We start from the raw sequence: 14,554 nt of genomic DNA, 5'->3' as shown, positions 1-14,554 counted from the left end.
GAAATTAAATATATAATTATATATATTTATAATTAAAAATCAATAAATATTTATAATTTAATTATTTATCATGCTTCATTAATGTGTTTACAGTATTATACTGTTACTACTCACCTGGTTTTGTATCTGCAAAGTCATAATTGAGCCATTCTATACATAATGGAAATGAAGGTAATAATATATCATGATGGCAATAAAAAGATCCTTCCCTTTCATTATACACTGCAATTATAAATTGTCATAAATTAGCAAATCTATGTAAAATTATCTACCTTCAAAATAATTAATATTTAATATTTTAATACAAACCATATACTTCCAAGATGCTAGCATCTCCTTCAACATGGCCAATCAGCACCAGATTATCATCAGCCTTGATAATGTCATCCTCTTTTTCTGAATCTTCATCATCATTTGTTATAAAAGGATCTTTTCCATCAAAGCTGGCTAAAGTGGTGATGTTGCAATACATATCGCCATCTGCAAAACAAAAATAAACATTATTATTTAATTAATTATAAACGTAATTACAAACACAAGTCAGTATCTTTTAATTTTTTCTTTTACTTTCATCATCATAAGCTTGAAAGTTGTATTCATCAATGCCAGCTGCGAGAGACTCTTCTGTATGTTTTGTATTCGATTTTGTATTCGAGGAACTTGCCTCTTCATCAGAATCTTCATCTCTGTAAAAAGAAAGAGTTGTAAATAATTTTCTCAATAAATAAATATAACTTATGTCAGATATATGTTATTTTATTACATACTCTAAAGCAGATTGTGTCTCTTTTATAATTTGTTCTAGCTCGTCGGCCTTTAATTCGACCTAAATAATTACACAAAATATACAATAACATTTTTACATTGACAATTGAGGTAACCTAGAGACATAATTGGACCATACTAACCTTTTCAGGAACGGCTGCGGCGACTCCTCTTCTCACCCACGTGATACAGGGTATAACATTCATCCTCTTTGAAAATTTTTATCAAATTTTTGAAATATTATTTAAAACGAAACTCATCGAGTCTTCATCTGCTTTTACAGAAGTTAAGGTTAAGGTTAGGTTAGGTTATGCGACAGAGCTCGCTCCGTACGCACGTGGTTTTGCATGCAGGTGCGTTGCGTTCGAAAATCTATTCATCGAGTAGAGTAGCATTTGATTGGTCAGAACAAAGACGTCAGGATGCAAACATTCCGCGAATCGCATACTCTCTAAAAACCTTTCTAAAAACCAGCTGTGTTACTGAGGGAATATAATTTGATAAGAGGTAAAATAAAATCAAACAAATCGCCAATTTAAATTTTGCGGCTAAGTTTATGGTACTAATATTCATCTTTTTTTATTTATAGTCCCCTATTCGCATACTTCCTATCGAAGTACATTGCTCCTAATAACTCCAACGATTTTTCAAAGATACATATCGAAGGAAGCGTATTCCAACTCTCGCTATCATCCTCAAGTTAGATAGATTGCTTGCCGCGATATTATTTTATTGTATGTACATATATTTAATGTAGATCTTTTTTCCAGCGTTCCATTTTTAGATTTTAATATATCGACAATTAATAATTAAATATTCATACATTCATTCAACAGGAAATCTAGTAATTCGTCGACGGGAGTCTCCCGCGCTTGACTACTTGTCGGCTACCAATCAGTACGCGTTCAACAGCATTCGTCGTATTGCAATAATAATCCTCGACGGAGAAACACGAAATCAAGAAAACGCAGTAAAAAATATATTCAAGCTCAACATTTTTTTTATTAATGTCATTATTGACATTAATTGCTGCGAAAAATTAAAGCTAGGATAATTTTATTCATACATGAAAATACGACATCGTGTGTTACGAGTATGTAGATGTACACAGTGTATAATATTATGTTGCATATTCAGTTTATATAGTTTGTAAACATTACTCCACTTTGATTGATAGCTGATGCCAAGATTTTATCGACGTGTTTGTACATGGTAAACGCGAAAATCCATTTATTATATCGACATTGAGAAGGTGTAGATCATGAAAGAGATGTTGGCAAATCAAACTACTATGGGATACAGTAATTCTTTTGTCAATGCTAACAGTAAAGATGCAGGCACCAGTAGTATTACAAATGATAATAATTCAAGGAGATATGCCATGCTTAGTACTGAATGGATCTCTACCATCGGTGAGGAATTGGGTATGCATCCATTGCCGGATCCACTGTTAAAGAGATTAGCCGAAGATGCTTCCTATCGCTTGAGAGAAGTTCTACATGTAAGCAAATAATACATTTTTCTACTTGTACATTATGACATAATTGTAACGTTATTTATCCTGAAATTTCAGAAATGTGTTACAAGACTGAGACATAGTAAAAGAAGACGTCTAACATCTATGGATGTAAATGCAGTCATCACTAACTTGTGTGACGCAGATCCGATTCTTGGTGCACCAGAATCCATGCCAGAGTATCATACAGAAGCTAAGGTGTATGTGCCTAATGAATCTGTCATCAATCTTGCTCACCAAATAAACGACCCGTTGAATTTTTCTCAGACTAATGTGCCATTTCTGCAAGGTAGACTCTTCAAAAGTTTATACCATTTTTGTATCCTTCTCTCGTTCTCAACTTTTGAATTTATACATTTCATGTTGAAATATATATATTTTTCTTTTTTTCTATAGATAATGAAATATGCGACAAGAAGTTGACAGAAGCACGTGTCAATTATGCCAAACGTGCATTAAAAACTTTATTTAATGGCTCGCAGAAAACTTTTCAAGTATATAGAAATAAAAGTGTTTTAATATTATTATAATTAGATAAATGTAACATTTTTGATATTTCTAGGTTTTGCTTAATGATTGCGCTACCAATGTACATTTAGGTGATGAGGGAGTCATAGATAAATTGATATCTATCGCTAGGTCTACGTTGATCTTAAATAATGCACAATATACGCGCGTTTCTACACGTACCTGCGAGCTCATAATTGCCATTGCTAGCAACAGCGAAGCCGTCTATCCTTATCATCTAATATCGGTAATTAATCACAGAAAGATTACACATGTGTGCATCTTTCTTGAATTCTTGCAAATATCTTGATTTGTTTGTTTTCAGGTGGATAAAATGACCGACTTATTACTAGAATTACTGCTGAGTCAGAGTTTTATACATCCGAATTTGGAAGTGCTCTTTAAAGAATGTGCGCTCAAATTGATGCTTCGATGGCCATCGATCGCCGACAAGTAAGACGAGAACTATAAAACATTCTTTCATTTTAAGAAATAAAAGATTGACTTTTTTGGACTGTGATTTATATGTTGACAGATATATACCAACGTTGCAGAGTGTTCTTTTAAAGAACGAAATAGATAGTGTGGATCATTATAAAAAGAGGATAATGGCGGTGGAATTGTTAGCGAGTCTCCAGCCACTTATATTTTTCCAGCACGAGGCCGAACATACTCTTTCCATACAAAATACTTTGTATTATTACGCTTCATCTGGTTCGATTATTTGGGAGCAAATAGCTGTTAGTACTAGCTCTTATTATTCTAATTCTGATACATGTTGCCTCTGTACATTATCTGTATTTATAATCGATATAGCTGGCTGTTTGCGCCCTCGTGAGATCGCAGGGTCATTCCTTGGATCTTACTTCTTTGCTCGAACATTACGGAGATTCATTATTACCTTACTTACCCGCTAATGATGACAATGATACAAGAGGGAGAAGTAATAAGAAGGTTGGCACGTTGCCTATCATCATCAAAGGCAAGATGAAGTACGTTAAAATCAGACCGTTACTTAACAATAGAACATTGTGGGATCGACAGACCGCATTTCCAGATTCCACCCTGAGAGGACCGAGACGGGAGATAAGGTACGCATCATATAAAATTCGATGAAATTAATGAGGGGACGTGAATGTATACATTCGTATTATATAATCTGAACGCATGGTTATAGATTTGCGTTCGCTGGTGGTCGTCCAGTTCCTCCCAACAACTTGAGGCGTGTCAGTTTAAGAGCTAATTATCATATTCTGAGAAGCGATCTTCAAGCCACTCTCGCTCTAGTCGCATCGCGCAGACTGCTCGTCGTTAAGGATAGAAAGAAAGGTCCCTATAATTTTTATAATTTGGCACATGTTTGTTTATAAATTAATATAAATTTCATTTATTCAAACATCATTATCAAAACATACATAATAAGTACCGTCATTGATTATTTCATCGTTTTTTATTACATTAATCGTGATTCTAGATTATTTTCGTTAACCACAAGTCTCTCAAAGTAATTATTGTTATTGTCTCTCTTTTATGAAATTTCTGATAGGATTTTAGTTGCTAATCTATTTCACAGTATCTCGTAAGCTTTTATCTGATAAATTTCTATTCTTTATGGCGCGAGTTCCTGTTCACGTCATTCAAGATTCGTTACTCAAGAAAAATTTCGAAAATTTTTTATTTTGTGAACTTTTTATCTAATTTTATTAACAAAAAAATAATAAAAATTAGAAACTTATATATTCTTTCTATAAATTATATATAATGGCCTGTGTTAAATCTTACATATATTGTACAAATCTTGTTTTAAAGACAATCCTGTAGACCATGTGGTAGTTCCGTATGTACCAAACAATGCGAATTAGTTAAACACGTAAGACGAGTGTGTACTCTAACTGGTAGCTGTAAAATAATAATGTTTTTTAATTTCTTAATTCTTTTCTTCGTAATTCCAATTCCGATATTTACCCTTGCCGGACGACGTCGACTCAAAACTCCGTTTTTATAGAATAACATAGAAATGCCATGCCGTATAACGCGTACATCTTCTTTCTAAATCGAATTTTTTTTTAATGAAAGGAGATAGAGACAAATTATATTACATTATTAATGTTACATACTTTGTTATAATCTCCAAGATTGTTCTCATGTCTGTTTTCCATTCGAAGTCTATTGCTATTTGAGCGCGTGGACCTTGTATCTTGTGATTGAATATCAGTGAGTTGATTGTGTCTTATTGACAATTGTTTCCAAGTTGATCCAATATTTTTTATATTCATCGCTTTACTCACATTTTCTAACCAATGAATTATGTATGCAGTTTTATTATACGATACGTTTGGCGGTATAAATGGAGGTTTTCCTTGTATAATGGAATAATCTATTAATTGCATGTCATATTTATTTTTCAATTGATTTTTTTTAGTCGACTCATCTTGAATATCGATATTAAAGACTGCTTGATTATCATGAGTTGTGTTTCTTTTTGTATTTTGTCGCCGATATGTCTCTGCATAGACACATATTCCTATGGATATAATACGCTTACATTCCAGTTGAGAATTCTCGATCAACTTATTTTCAATATTAATCGTTTGAATATCATCAGCCGTGTTTTTTTTAATATTTTGCCGCCGATTATTCCCTGCACAGATACAAAATAAATTAGTTTAATTTTTTTGTCTATAATCTGCGATGTCATTTTCGTCATCGTCTTCCTAAGATGTGGAATTAAAATGTCTGTTCTACTAATGTTTAAGTTATCCGATCTATGCGTTCTTTTTATTTTCGACTGTTGCACGACACTTTTTTAACAACTTGCAGATTTTCTCCTGATCTAAAATTTAACCAATACAAAGACGATTACATAAAGAGATACTTGCTATATTTTATCCAGAAAGATTCTATTTTTCCGACACATTCAACATGAAGTCGCTTCCTAGCAGATTCTAATTGTAAAAAAGTATGCTCTGTCAAGAAGATGAAATGCTTCCCGTAATGTACCGATAAGTCATCATCATTCACCGTTAGACGAGAAGACTCCAATATCTTGCAACTCACGCGAAAATCGGAGGTTCCTGTAGAAAAGTAAATCAGTAATAAATATACACAGTAAGCTTAATGCATTATAAAAATTGTTGAGACTTTTAACCGTACGTTTGCAGCAATAGCGTTTGAAAAACTCTTTGTAGGTGAAGTGAATCGAATATTTACATCTAGCCAGAGGCAGAGCGTCAAGAATACCCGTATTAGCCAGTTGCCTGTAAAGTTCGTTTCGGTTCCACTCGCGATTATCAAGCCGCCTATAGATAATTAATTAATTTCTATTCAAAAATAAATTAGATCGTATGTTGTCGTTAAATATTATTATACCGCGGTTTAATACAGCGAACATAATGGGCGTCGCATTTGTTTAACTCTTGTATCAGCAAGTCCACGTTATGTCGCAGCTTGGAGAGCATTGTAGGTTTCTTGGCTTTTCCATTTTCGTGATGTAGCTTACTCTTGTTAATTAAGCAATACAGAAATGTATTTTTACTCATGCCAAACGTTACAATTATCTCATCTGGAATCTGTATCACGTTTTTAACATACATTCAAACTCGTAACAACTTTTAGGATCATACGTGCAATCAGATCAAACGCATCGTTCGTACTTTATCGATATTTTTGGAAAGCAGATCGTTAATGGAATATTCCACGGCACCGGAGTAATGTTGTATAACGAAATTTTCGTTCCTCACTTTCAAGAATCGTTTCGTCTCGGGACAACCGTTGGCGCATATTTGCTGTATTAATGTGGACAAATCGCTTGGAACTGTCGACAAACATATCTATACAAAGATTCGGTTAATTATTTTACACTGAATCTACAGATAAATATATATTTCTTATTAGTAGTTCTTATTAAATATATATATATAGTCTGAAGATTTATTAGAAACACATTACGTCGTTGAGAGTAGCAAACAAGCGTTTTTCAATCGTATTCAAGCGATCCTCATATAATCGCACGATCTCCGGCGGTTCGGCGTCCTCAATGAGATCCTCCTCTTGCAAAATTTTTTGACGAAATTCCAAATACTTTTCCATGAAATACCATTGCAATCTCTCATTGACGTAATTAACGCAAAGTTGCTCGATGCCGTTCGCGTCGAAGCACTCGAATCCGAAGACGTCCAATATCCCTGAAGAACGAGAAGATTATCATATCGGTATCAGTGTATCGATTTCGCCAATTTCGAACATTGAAGAGATTTCTGATGATACCCAATCGTTCGCTGAACAGACGGGTAGACAGGATCCCGTTTATGGAGTTGATCAGCCAGTGAAAAAGAAGATCGTACAAGTGGCGGATGATACTGTGAAGCCTGTAGCGGCAGGCATCCTCAGTGTTGAGATTACGTCGGCAAGCGGTGTGACGTTGCCAGGAACTTCGCGGATTTATGAGGGTGGATGTAAGTAGTTCGGCGATATCCTCCTTCTGGAGACCAGTCAGCTTGCATGTGTTCTCCAAGGCTTCCTTGGATTCTGCAAATCACGTAATATCACGTATTCTCTATCTAGCTATTTCATTTTTATTGCACGGTTCAAGTCGTCCATGAAAGCATAAATAAATGTAAATGCGCGTGATTTTAGAAAGAAAGATTATATCAGTTATATATACGTTGGTCATCGGTATCAATCCTGCAATGATCGTCCTCTTGCGTAAACCGTATATTGCTCATATGGATGAGCAAAGAAAGAACTTGAAAGATATTTTTCTTTTGATCTTTCGTAAAATCTAGCATATCCATTGCCCTTAAAGTATCTCGAAATCCGTCGCGAAGCTGTTGTCCTTTCGCAGAATCCAGATCGCTCGACATAAAATATCGCGCGTCCCTCGATAATCCAGTATCGGCGAACTCTATATCCGTCAACGCAGTCATCATCTGGAATATGTACGATGGGCTTAGTGAATCTTGAATAACGTAAGACATATCGTATGGCTCGGCGAAAAAATCACCTGATAAAAAATCTGAAAATTGCAATGACCCATCGTAACTCTATTCCTCTCTAGAAGGTATGAGGATACCATCGCACCGCAAATGCTGCCCATCTTGTACTCGAGCCACACGATCTCCACATGTCTCGAGCTGATCTCGTTTCTCTCGGTGGACGCCACCGTGAAGGCCGATATCAAACGGCAGCCGTCCGTGATTCTCTGCACGATGTCGCAGCAAGCTACATCTCGTCCCCGATGCTTGTCAGTGAATGCGTTTCTGGCGGTCAAAAATTCCAGCGCCCTCCACGCGTTGAAGGTCTTTCCTGTTCCAGTTTCACCGTTCAGAACGATCACCTTCACGAGAAACGTAGAAGCATTATTTTGCCTGATGAGAAGATAAGGTGTGCACGAGGAGCGGATCAAACTTCCTGAATTTACCTGGCTAGGCTTCCCGAGACCTTGAACTATTCTATAGTGTGCTCTGGCCGCCACGGCGAATATATGAGGTGCTAATTCCTTACGAGTTACATCGTAGACGTTATCGTACAGATCATTGACACGCGACAAGTCATAAATATCGTCAATGGAAATCTCGTCGTTGGGATTGATTGCCAGGAGGAGGGTACCGACCCATGTGTAAATTTGACCTCGTTCGAAACGCTCCAGGAGATAATCTATAACTAGAATTTAAATTAAAGAAAAGGAGATAATTCGATTCCGATTTGATAGAAGAGATATTTGCAAGGAGCAAGAAACATTTTATCAAAGGTATAAAATAGAAAATGCGCGTATACTATTCTCCTGCCGGACTGCACTCGAGTCGTCCATCACATCTCAGATGTAAGAGCAAACACGTCCCTGTAAACGCACAGCGTTGTAAACGGCCGCGGCTAAAATCTGTCCAATTGACACGTATCTCTGCGAATATATACATTCCGCTTATCGCTTATATATATCTATCTATACATATATATAGAGAGAGACTTATAAGTTATGCGAGACTTGTTGTGACACGCGTGTCACAGTTTGACAATACAAACTTCAAGCTTCCAAATCAAATTTACAAAGTAGTTGGAAAATGTATACAAATGCGTGCGCGTTTAATCGCGACCAACGCATGTCAAAGTATCATATATGTTATAAAACAATAACAGAACTCGGAGAGAACTTCACGAGTATTATTTCTTCGATGTGTAAAAGAAAATCGACGCACCGATTTGTATTCACAATTGGGTGAAAAGAAAAAAATACTGTAGTCGAATAAAATTGCCTTTATTGCGACATTCTGGGACTAGGTAGGCGAACGTACGATTAAAAACTGGAGATGAATCATTTTGACAAGTACGAATTCTTATCGTGATTACACAAGAGTGAATATCTTTCATTAATTATTTATCGATTCACCTAATTAATCCGCTATCATTACGTCGCTAGAGTTAACTTAGAGATATCTGTGTTTTGCGCGTATATTATTATATTGGACATTAAAGTAGAGTGTTCTTCGGAAATAACCGTTATATGAGAATTTTTGAAAACTGTGTAGACTTATCAATTAAGTAATTACGATCGAACAATCGTCGGACATTTTATTGGAGAATAAATAGGTGATCGCTATCTTATGTATATCCTTTATTTGCCATAACATTTATTATGATGCGACAACACAATGAATTTGCGTTTTTTCGAAATTTTCGCTCTAGCTGTAGACTCGACCAATTCTCGCTCTTCAAAGATGTAATGGCGGATGATTAATATCAATGTCGATTGCTCATCGATAATACCAATGAAACTATGTCACTTAGAGCGAATTTGGTTGGATGCACTAGTGCGCACTGGTGCACATATAAAGATTGTTGTACACAAATTTATAATGGCATATATAATTAAAAAAAGTAAAATTATTAATACTAAGAGCTATTATTATTGTTCTTCAATACGAATAATGATAACTCATATTGTTAATACTATTTATCTTAATGTTTCATTATTTGTGCTCATACTGAAAAAAAAAATTGTTAACTTGACTAAACCGTTCAATTAATTACCATTTTTTAAATTGAAATATTTAAGTATTTAAGTCAAATATACGTCATGTTAGATTTAATATGTCGTATTTGATTTAAAGTCAAGTTAACAATTTTTTTTTCAGTGTATGTTGTTATGTACAATAATCTTTAATGTGCACCAGTGCGCCCTGGTGCGTCCAATCGAATTTGCTATTAACTTATTCCATACCCAGATCTATTGATTCGTTATCAATGATAAGCGAATTTCGAATAACTACTCGATACATTTTCACAAATACTCGATTGCGTCTCGCGAAAGTAGCCCTGCGGAAAAACTAAGATTTCCCTAGTCCACATTTTTCTATCATATATTTCTTAAAAAATTAATGAGATTCATATACATCTCTCTCTCTCTCTCTTTCTCTCTTTTTCACTCTAGCTCTCTCATTCTCTCCGTTTCTTCTTTTGCATACAATCACCGTATAAATTAAAATATAAACAAATGAATATACAATTATTATATATGATATTTAGTTTTTTCTGACCTTCTCCATATTACTGAAGAATAATGGCAATGCACATTCTTTCCTCTGGACGAGCACTTTATATTTCTAATGCGTCTCGATTTAATTTGCGAGTAAATTTTTTTGAAGTTAAATTTTTGGCGCACTGTTTTAATACTTTTGAACCTATTGGCAATATTGCGCATAATGTTACATGCTAATACATATTTTCGCGAGAAATACGCTGGAATATACTTATGAAAGACAGGAGAGACTAAATATCATACATCGAATACAGACTTACTAGCACCAAGCGCATACCAAACACGCAATAAATTAAAGCGACAAATGTGGAATTTACATAGTACCCTAGCTTTACTAATTACGATCGTATGAAATCCGTCACGAGAGATGTGATTTCCGCTTCTCCTCAAAATTATTCAAACGTATATAATAGTAATATTTGAATATCGCCGATAAATCAATCGCAATATACTTTTACACGTGACGTTATAAACAATAATTAACTGCATCTAATTTTTTCTTCTTAATTGAATCACAGCGAGTGACGTAATTGTAGAGAGAAAACTCACCTGATATAAATGCACAGCAATATATATATATAAGTATAATGTGTATTTAACAAATCTCTTTCTCTCTCTTTATAGAGAAAACAAATTTTAATATATATACATAAAAATGATAAAGTTGTAGGTTTTTTAGAACATTCGCATGTGTACGATGTCTGCGTCGAAAGGAAATATTGACCGAAAATTCTAAATTTATCTCATCGAAAAACTGGATTAATTTTTTCGATTATAATTGTTTGTTGATATAATGTTTGAAATAAATTTTGTATTTTCATATTTACAGTAAATTATATTACAAAAATCCTTTTTCAATAAATATACATATATGTATATCTGCCTTTGAAATTTTATTCAAACTGAAAGGCGTATAGAGTTTTTATATTTCCGGTTGCCAAGATCAAATTGTTCGGAGAAAAATTCCATACATATGTATAATTTATTATTTTTCTCATGTTTCTGCCGCAGATCTTAACCGATCGTCGAATAGATATAGCGATTTTTTGCGATACAGATCATTCGTTAATCTCTAATTTTGCACTCGAGTTTAGATGAGGTGATTAATATCATCTTTAATATTAACAAGTGTGTGCACACTTGTACGTGTGCGCGACGAATTATATGCTGCTCGAAATATCCGCCCAGGAATAGATGACTTCTCTCGCGCTCGACACTCTCTACACAAGTACGTCACATAAGTACGGCGGCAAATTATATCAGACGAGCGCGTAACGGCATCGTTACACGTTACAAGGAACGTGAATTTTGCGGTGCGCGGTAAAACTATAATTACGAACAAGAACGAGAGATCGTTTGGTGGATCGGTTTTGGACGTCCGAATCACGGTCGAGACGCGACGAATAATAAATTAAATCGCGTTACTTACAGAGAGATCGTATAATTCAATAAATAATTTATATAATAGATATAGTTGAAATACTGGTTTAATGTCGATTTAAACAAGATTTATCAGAAGAAAAATTATAAGTTTCATATGTGAATCGAATAATATATTTATGATTAATCTGTCTTGTGGAATTTTCTGTTCTTCGACAGGGATTCGGACGTCTGGAACGAAAGAAACGTTGCTACATAGACAAGATAATATAACGGAGCATCGACGCGTCCCCTCTCGTTAAAGCCGAAGCTTCCTAGGCGTCGGAATAAGGGATTTGATCGTGTTTCCTTCTACCTTGACATCGCGTTGTTCCGCGTCGTTAGAATCACACGGCGACTTCGCGCAATCCTTCGGCTTGGTGAACGAGCCGGACACGAGTGCCTCCGACGAGTGTCTCCTCGCGTGCGCGTTGGTGCGACGTGTCGGGATCTGTTCCTGACGGAGTCTTAACGTATGAGGTAAACGTTCGGTTGGCTTGCGAGGGCTCCCGGCGGACTTAAGCTCGGAGAGCATCGAAAGTCGCTGACGGTCCGACGAGTCACTCCAACTGTAATCGAGAAATTGTCCTTATTACAACTGTGCTTTATGGAAATAAGTGTGTAGTATGAAAAATTCAATTCGAGTAAAAAAAAAACTTGAAGTCGATTGAATAAAAAGAACTCACCGCACATGGCTATTCAAAGCAGCGTGAAACATTACGAATTGTAAATCTAATATATTATCGCAAAAGATAATTTTGGGAGGATATCAATATAATGTAATTGCCGCGCTAGCATTGAGGCGAAAACACATTATGTTAATGTTACATGCCAGAAACATCGATTTTATAAATACGAAGTAGCAAGCAAGATTGATCTACGATCTACACGCATTCGCGCGCGCAAATAGATTAAAAATATTCTCAAGATTTATATCGACTCTTACAATGGAGAAAAAGTAGGCTCTTGTCGATACGCAAAATGCAATCGTTCGATTATTTTCTTTCCGAAAAAGAAAAATGGGCTCATCGGGCATGACATGAAGCTGAATATAAGGAATAAGTACAAAAACTATAACTGTTTTATAGCTATTCAACCAATCATATATTATATATTAATTATATATCAACATGTATATTATCAGTTTTATATAAAATAATGTATATATAGAACAAAATTACTATACTTATATTAGTATCAAAATATAAATTACAGTAGTCCAAATATGATTTTACTTTAACAAGATTTACCTTGGTCGAATAGCTGGGAACAAAAGTTAAATTACTTAATCGCATGCAAAACTGAACGCAATCGTCAATAACGAATTGTCAAACAAGTGGCACGAAAATAGAAGAGGTGCATTAATATGAGGGCGTTAAATGCAGAGAGGAGTACATATCCCAATAGTAAGTCACACAGACTGACGCACTCTACCTTCCCGATCCTGAAGCTGCTTCATGTGGAATTACCCGAGTAAAGGGCGGGACCAGAGTAGCAAAAAAGATATATTATTTATGATGCACATGACACACAGAAAGAGATATATTTTAAATGCAATTGTCAGTGGCACAAGCGCGTAATAATCCGCAACTTTTATTCGACAGTGACAATACTCGATTAATTATAAGAAATATTTTACGTCAAGTTAAAGATTTAAAAAATTAAACGTATATATAAGTGTTTAGTTCATATGAATATCATTGTCGATTGGATAGAATAAACAAGATAAACTCTCACCTAACGAGAGGCCCCATAACACCATCCTGTGGGAGTGATTGTAGGAGCGAGGGTCCCGCCGATACTGGACGTGTCTAGAGAGTCGCAAATGAAAAATGTGTTTTTGTTTTTAATCGAGTGCAATAAAGTAACTTTAACAATAATGATAATACCAAACGAAATATACTCGCAAAAGAAATGCGACTATAATAATCGAAAGTAAGCGACAAGACAAAATCAAAATCGAACGTAAATGATGTAAGATGAGGGGATTGAATATGTGATCCAATTACATGTAGAAAGTAATACCTTCTCCGTTTGCGTTGTAGCGTTACACGTATCCACGGAAATGTCGTTATTGCGCGTCGGTAGGATGCAACTTTGAGTGTCGCCGTTCTTAGGTCCTTGAAGTTTCGATATCTGGAGCTGCAAAGATCAATACGTCACACTCAAATTATTCTCTTTTTTTTTCGACAAGAAGTATTCTGAGAATGATTACCGATTTAAGATTTAAATCTCCGGTCAAGGCGAGCTTTTTGCACAGAGCAATGTGGTTAATCGCGATAAACGATTTACCTCGTTATTTACCTCAAGTAGCTCGATGGTGCGATCCCGCGATTGTATGGTACGATCTCGGTCCTCCACTTGACCCTGAAGAAACACCACCTGCCTCCTTAAGTCCGTCAATTCGTCCGCGATGCTGTTACCACCGCTTCCCGGTGATGTGCTCACATCGGTAGTACCACCCTCGTTCAGGTTACAGAAGAGGCCATTCTATAAGTATATCGGCAATCGTTATTTTTACATTCAATGAGCAAGCATTGAAATATATGTATATATATTCTCAATCTATTTTTTTCTAAATAAATCTCTTACCTTTGGATTATCGAATGGGTTGAGAGTTTCTGCCTAAAAATCAATATCAGATATTAATGAGTTGTACATTTATCTTTAGCGTCGCTGATAATTCTTATAACTCGTATATATCATCGGGACTGAGTAAAATAGTATTATAACAAAAAAAAATTTTGTTTCCCTCTCTTTCTTGCAATTTTTATCTATATGGTTTTTACTCAATCCCGTATGGATATTTAAAT

The 14,554-nt window shown here is 35.2% G+C and overlaps 4 protein-coding genes across 14 annotated transcripts in view; 1 reads left to right on the top strand and 3 right to left on the bottom strand.

Moving 5' to 3' along the window:
• Positions 1-1,137, bottom strand: part of LOC115238725 (WASH complex subunit 2-like) — a 20,937-nt gene extending 19,800 nt beyond the window's left edge. The window contains exons 1-5 of the mRNA XM_029812772.1: positions 909-1,137; positions 768-826; positions 568-686; positions 310-480; positions 115-222 (exon numbers count right to left, since the gene is read on the bottom strand). Coding sequence (XP_029668632.1) covers positions 115-222; positions 310-480; positions 568-686; positions 768-826; positions 909-971 — 520 coding nt within the window. The 5' untranslated portion in view covers positions 972-1,137. The remainder of the gene's footprint in view (positions 1-114; positions 223-309; positions 481-567; positions 687-767; positions 827-908) is intronic.
• Positions 1,138-1,207: 70 nt separating this feature from the next.
• On the top strand, positions 1,208-4,263 carry LOC115238692. The gene is made up of 11 exons (XM_029812721.1): positions 1,208-1,272; positions 1,355-1,499; positions 1,602-1,858; positions 1,943-2,266; positions 2,339-2,570; positions 2,678-2,775; positions 2,844-3,035; positions 3,114-3,241; positions 3,324-3,528; positions 3,605-3,879; positions 3,966-4,263. The coding sequence occupies exons 4-11, from the start codon at positions 2,027-2,029 to the stop codon at positions 4,156-4,158; spliced, it is 1,563 nt and encodes a 520-aa protein (XP_029668581.1). The 5' UTR covers positions 1,208-1,272; positions 1,355-1,499; positions 1,602-1,858; positions 1,943-2,026; the 3' UTR covers positions 4,159-4,263.
• On the bottom strand, positions 4,148-8,902 carry LOC115238688 (myosin-1-like). Of its 2 annotated transcripts, XM_029812715.1 has the most exons (14): positions 8,564-8,902; positions 8,208-8,449; positions 7,791-8,123; positions 7,452-7,716; positions 7,055-7,315; positions 6,737-6,972; positions 6,442-6,618; positions 6,158-6,357; positions 5,942-6,087; positions 5,668-5,862; positions 4,906-5,429; positions 4,754-4,837; positions 4,571-4,687; positions 4,148-4,482 (listed from the first exon to the last, which is right to left on the bottom strand). In XM_029812715.1, the coding sequence occupies exons 1-13, from the start codon at positions 8,595-8,597 to the stop codon at positions 4,592-4,594; spliced, it is 2,793 nt and encodes a 930-aa protein (XP_029668575.1). In that variant the 5' UTR covers positions 8,598-8,902; the 3' UTR covers positions 4,148-4,482; positions 4,571-4,591. The 2 variants fall into 2 exon arrangements, with proteins under 2 accessions (XP_029668575.1, XP_029668574.1); XM_029812714.1 differs by having other exon boundaries at positions 4,148-4,687.
• A 480-nt stretch (positions 8,903-9,382) lies between these two features.
• LOC115238686 (homeobox protein prospero) overlaps positions 9,383-14,554 on the bottom strand; it is a 35,620-nt gene continuing 30,448 nt past the window's right edge. For 4 of the 10 annotated variants that reach the window (XM_029812705.1, XM_029812704.1, XM_029812707.1 and 1 more), the window contains 5 exons: positions 14,334-14,366; positions 14,034-14,231; positions 13,767-13,883; positions 13,479-13,552; positions 9,386-12,310 (listed from right to left, as the gene is read on the bottom strand). In XM_029812705.1, the coding sequence (XP_029668565.1) occupies positions 12,001-12,310; positions 13,479-13,552; positions 13,767-13,883; positions 14,034-14,231; positions 14,334-14,366 (732 nt within the window). In that variant the 3' untranslated portion in view covers positions 9,386-12,000. Of the gene's footprint in view, positions 12,311-12,427; positions 12,437-13,175; positions 13,229-13,478; positions 13,553-13,766; positions 13,884-14,033; positions 14,232-14,333; positions 14,367-14,554 lie in introns of those variants that run through there. The other 6 variants (XM_029812709.1, XM_029812710.1, XM_029812711.1 and 3 more) reach the window with 6 other exon arrangements.

The sequence above is a fragment of the Formica exsecta genome, unplaced genomic scaffold (genome assembly GCF_003651465.1).
Source record: "Formica exsecta isolate Colony F162 unplaced genomic scaffold, ASM365146v1 scaffold353, whole genome shotgun sequence".
NCBI classification, from domain to species: Eukaryota; Metazoa; Arthropoda; class Insecta; order Hymenoptera; family Formicidae; genus Formica; species Formica exsecta.
The sequence above is the reverse complement of the archived record's forward strand: the minus strand, read 5'-3'. Positions and strand labels throughout refer to the sequence as shown.